At 33.5% G+C, this 7,539-nt stretch overlaps 1 protein-coding gene across 1 annotated transcript; it reads right to left on the bottom strand.

Annotated features, from left to right (window-relative positions):
* Positions 1 to 168: 168 nt before the first annotated feature.
* Positions 169 to 7,337, bottom strand: LOC116546253 (complement factor H-related protein 2-like). Its single transcript, XM_032272560.1, has 3 exons — positions 7,117 to 7,337; positions 1,675 to 1,869; positions 169 to 770 (listed from the first exon to the last, which is right to left on the bottom strand). Exons 1-3 carry the CDS (start codon positions 7,193 to 7,195, stop codon positions 550 to 552), a joined length of 495 nt encoding a protein of 164 aa, XP_032128451.1. The 5' UTR covers positions 7,196 to 7,337; the 3' UTR covers positions 169 to 549.
* Between the last annotated feature and the right edge of the window lie 202 nt (positions 7,338 to 7,539).

Genomic DNA, 7,539 nt, shown 5'->3' with positions numbered 1-7,539 from the left:
GCATTGGGCTGAGCGAAGAGCAATTACTGAAGAGCTATAAAGATGAAGAATTGCAAGAGTTCACCCAGGACTGAGAGGTGCCAGCACTTACACCACAGGTTTCTGAAAGAATCGTTTTCCGAATTCTAAGCCGCTCACAAACAAACATACATCTCAGAAGTATGGAGGTTTTACAACGTAGAAGATGATGCTTTATTGACTCGAGCATATGAATTTAAAGAAAGATAAATAGTAAAAGCTCTCTTTTAAGACATTTTAACTGGAATTGGACTTATTTTCACTTATTACCTCAGTTTTGTAACCATTTATTGTTAACTAACCTGATAATATAAATACCAAACAGATTATTGCTTAAAACTGATTTTCTTCAAAGTGTATTCTTGTATAATATTTCTACCTATCACATACATTCGATTTACATAGGTAGGCAAACTATGTTATTGCACATCTACTTAGACACAATTGGAGCTGAAAATCAAACAAATAATGATAGAAGTAGTGATGAAATCTACATTTAACCTGTAACAATAGATTTATTTCTTTTAAAAATTAACAAAAGATACCATGATCTGAGAGAGCAGAATTTTGCTTACTAGTGGAGGTGCATTTGGGAGGAGAGGACCAGCCACCTTCTACACATGAAATGTTGTACTTATTATTTTGAAGGCTGTATCCTGCGTTGCAAACAATTTGTACAGTATCACCTTCCAGATGTGTCCGTCCTGAAGAGTCAGAATGACCATTTTCCACAAAAGGAAAAAAACATATTCCTAAGGACCAAACATTATTTAATGTACAAGATGAAGGTAGCAAAAAAAAGTTCAACTGCATTTTAAAATATTTTATTAAGAGCTGAAAACTTTGAAAACTGACATCATGTGTAAATACTTTCAAAAGAATTTGGTCATGTTACTGTATGACCAAATGATGAAATATATTTTTTGTTCCCATATGTGTACATATAAAAGAAAGTTAATATTTCATGCTACTGCTGTATGGTTGTTATAATAAAATATTTTATGTTTATAAACTTTTCTTGGGACAAAACAATATGTTCATATAAATACTTCTCTCAATTCTCCTGAACATTTCCTACAAAAGGAGAAAGATCATTATTATCTCCTTTGTTGCCTCATCTATTCTCTCTCCCATTGTTTTTCTTTTTTTAATACACTTGTTGTCATTGGAGTCTGTTCTGTACATTTAGTGGAGGATAAATATAGCTACACTTTGAAGGTCCAAAGAAATGATTTATTAAAAATATAAAAGTGAAAATACTAAACCTTACCTTGCAGCGTGCAAGAGAATGGTAAATTCAAAACAGAAAATGTATAAAATTGACTTACTTTAAAGGAAAGCTATGATAAGGCTGCTACCAAATGATATTAGTAAAGAAATATTAGCAGTCACATATACTAATTATAATTAATTATGATTTTTAAAATTAATATATTTCAATGCATAGAGCATTTCTAGGTAATGCAAGACAGTTGACATACATGTTCCTCATTTGATTCTCATAAGAGGCACCACAAAATAGGAGGACTACGTCTCCCATCTTTCCAGCTCCTCTGGCCACTGCCCCTGTCATTATCATGACCTTATGATCTTCTCTGGCACATCCTTCTCTATTCACCAAAAGAAATCCATGTAATGATCAGGGCGTTTACTCACTGAGACACTTTGGTGTTGGTGACCATCCTTCTTCTGTGCATGTTATGCGAGTCCAGAAGGATTTTGAAGGAGACATAAAATTATATTCACAGGAGTAATAGAAAACTTCCCCTATAGGAACTTGGGAAAATGGCTTATAATTTTCTTCATCATACAGAATTCCATGGTTTATTTTTGGAAAATCACAAAGTGTTGCTGGAAAAAATAACACAAAACTGAAGAATTACATAATAAGCTACATCAATCAATCACTAGGTTATGCTTTAATCATCTCATTTACAGTTTTTTCTTTCCTTCAGCTTAAATACCTTTAGCTTAAATGCGTTCCAGTGTACTCATTAGAAACAAAGAAAGATCACTGTTTAAGAGTATGAGTATTTGAGGAGGTCATTGTCAATGAATATGAAATTTATATTTTGGAGTGATATGAAATATGAGCTCTTCTGCAATGTGCTCAGGAAGAAAACCCTCACACAACAATTTAAGAATGAAGACAGATTGTAAGAGTGGCAAATCTCCCTGATCTATGTAGTGTACAGTAGAGGAGTGATAGGATTATTCTCAGCTCTCAGACTTACTTCTTTTCTCTATTCTCATCAACTGTCATAGGTATCTCCACCAGAAACTCTGTCCTGTTTATTCTTTTTTTCTGATGCTGTAAAAATGTTGGGTAGGTAGTTTGTTTTTTGTTTATTAATATTTTGATTATTTTCTTGTTACAAAGCTTATATCCATTCAGTGAGAATAATTTAAAGAGTACAAGAAAATCACTAAGAACAACTCAACCAAGATTAAGTTAGAGCTAAATTTTGGTAAGTGTTGTATATATAAATATGTCTTTACACTGCTGGCCCAAAACATTTGAAAAAGAAAAAAAAAAACAATAAAAAGATAATAAAACAATAAAAATGATGTAATAAAAATATAACAACTATTTATATAGTATTTACATTATATTAGGTATTATAAATAATCTAGAGATGGCTTAAATTACATGGGAGGATATGCATAGGTTACATGCAAAGACTACACTAGTCTCTCTTAGAGACTTGAGCATCTGTGGGTTTTGGTATCCGCTGGGGTTGAGGAGAGTCCTAGAGCCAATTCCTTCAGGATACTAAGGGACTACCGTATATATGTATATACACACTTACATACACCCATATGCACTCTGGTGCAAGATGTATTAAAACAATGCAGAAAATGGGTGAAATCTCAATACGTTTTGACTCTATTTTCTTGTGTGTATATATATAACGTATATATATAAACTTTAAATAAAAACAAATACTAAAGTCTAAAAAAATGTATTAGACTTTAATTTTTATTTATAGTTTTTATCTACAGTTTATATATATGTATAAATGTGTGTATATATACACACATATTTTTATTAGACTTTAGTATTTACAGTTTTTTTCACAGCAAATTTGAGTGGAAGGTCCAGAGATTCCCTATATACCACTTCCTCTTCCCCACCACAGGAATAGCCCCCCTCACCATCAATATTATTATCATTCAAAGTCCATAGTTTACATTAGGGTTTACTCTTGATATTGTACATTCTATGGATTTGATGTACTTTATCTTTGGTGCTTTTTTAGCTCAAGATATTTCCTCAGTACAGTAGTGCCCTTTTTTTTAGCTCAAGGCATTTTCTCAATGTAGCATTGCTGCTTGAGAAATTGTTTTGGTTTTTCACCTTGTGGGGAAAAAGCACGCAGAAATTCAGCTGACAAGGGAGATGTCACCTTTTGATCTACCTTGAAGATATATTTAACGTTGTACAATATTTGAAATAATTCCTGTGGTATTTAACCTTGTGAAACCCTAAATTGATTATCTAACTGTCTGGAATGTGACACTAGATATTTTTAGAGAAGATATTGAAGGAAAGACTCCCTCGTGTCTTGATAGTATTAACATATCATAACTCCTTTTAAGTATCCTTCACTCCTCCAAAATTGCAAAATTATACAATTTTCATACATTCATGCTTACATATTTTTCATCATCCAGAATAACTTTGCTCTCATCATCCAATTATATTCTACCTATCCTGCAGAACGTGCTCTACAGCACTGATCACACACCCATTGTGCACATCCACAATGGTGCAAGCCAGGAGTGTTATTGTTCTTTTACAAGCCTCCCATTACACAATCACCCCCTTGAAATGTAGAAAATAATTTTTCTTATCTCAACCTTCTGATAGAATATTATGAATATATTTCTTCTGATTATATATATATGCATATATAGAAGCACACATACAGGCATACAGTCATGTACCACATAATGATGTTTTGGTCAATGACTGATCACTTATATCACAGTGGTTCCATAAGATTATAATGTAGCTGAAAAATTCTTACCAACTGATGACCTCCGTTACATCGTGGTGCAATGTATTACTCACATTTTTGAGGCAATGCTGGTATAAACAAACCTACAGCATTGCCAGTCATATAAACTATATTATACACAATTATGTATAGTACATAATATTTGATAATGATAATAAGTGACCATGGTACTGATTAATGTATTTAATATACTAGAGCTTTTATCATTATTTTATAGTTCACTTCTTCTCATTAGAAAAATTAACTGTAAAACATCCTCAGGTAGGTCTTTCAGGAACTGTTCCAGAAGAAGCCTTTGTTTTCACAGGTGATGACAGCTCCATGTGTGATACTGGCCTGAAGACCTTCTAGAGGGACCAGAGGGGAGGAGGGAGACTGTGATACCAATGATCCTGACCCTTTGTAGGTCGAGGCTAATGTGTGTGTTTATGTCTGTTTTTAACAAAAAGGTGTAAAAGGTAAATAAATAAATAAAATATTTAAAATAAAATTTTATAGAATAAAGATAGAAAAAAATCTTTTGTATATCTGTACAAAGAGTGTTGTGAGCTAAATGTTATCACAAAAGAGTTACAAGTTAAAAATGTTTCACTTGATAAACTAAAAAAGGTTACCATAAATTAAAGTTAATTTATTATTGAAGAAAAGTTTTTAAAATAAATTAAGTCTACCCTGGGTGCAACAAAAGCTCAGTAATTGGCACTAAAGAACTTACTCATGTAACTAAAAATCACTTGCTCCCTCTAAAATATAGAAATAAATATATAAATAAAAGAAATTTAGTCTATCCCAAGATTCAGTGTTTATGAAGTTTACAGTAGTGTATGGTAAGGTGCTAAGCCCTCATATTCACACACCACTCACTCAGTGACTTACCCAGAACAACTTTCAGTCCTGAAAACCCTATTTATGGCAGGAATCCTATACAAGTCCACCATTATTAATGTTTTATACTGTATGTTTATTTTCTATGTTTAGATAAACACATTCTTACGATTGTGCTACAATTGCCCACAGTGTTCAGCACAGTAACATGCTGTGCAGGTTTGCATCCTAAGACTGTCAGGCTACACCATGCAGCCTAGTGAGGTAGTGGGTTATACAATCTAGGTTTGTGTAGGTACACTCTATGAGGTTTGCAAGAGGACAGAATTGCCTAATGCACTTCTCAGAATGTTTTCCTATCATTAAGTGATGCATGACTGTACACACACACACACACACACACAAACACTCACAGACAATGCCCTATATATAACCTTGCAATTTATTTGCTTATTTACATGATGCTTTTCTTTTAGGACACCGTAAGTTGTAGTGAGGCGTGGCTGGCGTTGTCATATTCTTTCCAGGTTCTCTGCTACAGCATGAAGCACAATATATTACTTAATAAATATATTGCTTGATATTTTGCTACTGGAGGCATGCAGTTTTCTCTTTGTACAAAAGTGTTGCCTTCGAGTGTTGTTTCTGCTGTTTGGCAAGTTTCTAAACAGACACCTAAACAAAAGCGTAACACACACTTAAAGGTCATTTAACACCTAGACAACTTCTAGATAGAACTTCACTGAAGTTTATCCTGGGACTGGATTGAAGCTTCAATGTTTTTTGCTGGGTTAGGAATTGTCAAAATTCTAATTCATAATTTTCACTTATCTTCCTCTGCTTCCACCCCACATTTAATATTCTTGTGATACCATTTGTGACGGATGTTTAAGCCACTTCATAAATACCATAAACACAGATTTAAGAAAAATCAAATACACTCATACAATCACACTCCTGTGATGACAACTCCCTACTAAAAGTAAAAACAAATTAAATGAATTTCAAGCCCGTAGAAATAATGTTTTGCAACATTTGTAAGGGCATATATTAGAAAGAAAGCCTTTTATTGTTCATATTTTTCTCTTCTTTCAGGACAGAGGAGAAAGTGTTCAAAAAAATTTAAAGATCTGTAAACATTAGAAAGCAGCCCGGCCGCAGTGGCTCATGCTTGTAATCCCAGCACTTTGGGAGGCCGAGGCGGGTGGATCACGAGGTCAAGAGATCGAGACCATCCTGGTCAACATGGTGAAACCCCGTCTCTACTAAAAATACAAAAAATCATCTGGGCATGGTGGTGCGTGCTTGTAATCCCAGCTACTCAGGAGGCTGAGGCAGGAGAATTGCCTGAACCCAGGAGGCCGAGATTGCGGTGAGCCGAGATCGTGCCATTTCACTCCAGCCTGGGTAACAAGAACGAAACTCCGTCTCAAAAAAAAAAAAAAAAAATAGAAAGCAGCAAAGCAGTAAAACAAAACCTTCTGGAAATCAAAGAGTAAGGCACAATTATTGAAACTCCATATACACACATAATCAGTATCCTAGACCTTGTTTGAGATTTTGTTTGCAATTCTTTTGATATGGTGGCTTTAATTTCCACCTGAAATGCAATCAGACGGTTTATAAAATATTATAAGAACCAGTTTATAGTATTAATAAGGAGGTGATATATATTATTTCACTTTTCACATTTGTGGAAGAGCTCAGAAAAAGCAATTTCTTGGCAGTTCACTGGTTTACACATAAAAATAATATTTTCTATTGTTTCATCAAAATACATTTCTCTCTGTTCAATGATAATTAGTCTCAAATGAGAATTCCTTCATTTTAACAATGTTTAAAATTTAAATTAACAAATCTATGAAAATAAAATTCTAAAAACATTTTAAAGGTGGCCAAATCTTCTGAGGTCGATTTTTCTAGTCAGTGGAATTCCAGAGTTTATGAAGAATTACACTAATACCTCACCTTGTCATCTTTAGCAGATTTTCCCTCCTTTAATTCCTCTTTACACTACCTATTTGGTGACCATTTACCCTTTACCACCTAGAGAATAGAGAGCATTAATTTCATTCTATATTCCTGCTAATTGCATGTTAGAAAATATTTCCATAAAATAGATTAATATGATGATACCCCTTCGAATTATTCTCAGCTATGTTTTCATTTAAAAATATACTTATGCATGTACACACAATCAATAAATATATTTGAAAATAAAATAAAATATTCAGATCTGTTTTCAACTTACCTTCTCCCCCAACAGTGGATACCCATGAGATTAGAATTATACCGAATAAGAGCAGCATGCTTGGTAGTCCCGTTCGCATAAAACTAAAAATACTCCAGTGATGGTGGTGTTGCTTTGAATCTGCTTTCGTTAACAGTTATGAGCATGACTTTGAATTTCAGTGTACTAACGGGAAGCTAGTTTAGTGAGGCCCTTTGTGGTAAATATCAAAGTTCATGGAGATTGTGTAAAATAAACAAATAGTGTCTAATCAGTGTTTTCACAATAATATTCTCAACTCATCATGTAATACTTATTTGAGCAAATAACAGCTGTTAATTTCCTTGTTATAGTTACCAAGTCTCTGAGTTTGGAATAATCAGAAATGGACCATTTAGAGAAGAGAGGAGCTCCCTTTTGCTCCTAGCTAAGCATTCAGCTGTT

This window comes from Sapajus apella, unplaced genomic scaffold (genome assembly GCF_009761245.1).
Source record: "Sapajus apella isolate SASKATOON/1434 unplaced genomic scaffold, GSC_monkey_1.0 scaffold721, whole genome shotgun sequence".
Classification (NCBI taxonomy): domain Eukaryota; kingdom Metazoa; phylum Chordata; class Mammalia; order Primates; family Cebidae; genus Sapajus; species Sapajus apella.
This window is presented reverse-complemented; position numbering and strand designations above follow the sequence as displayed.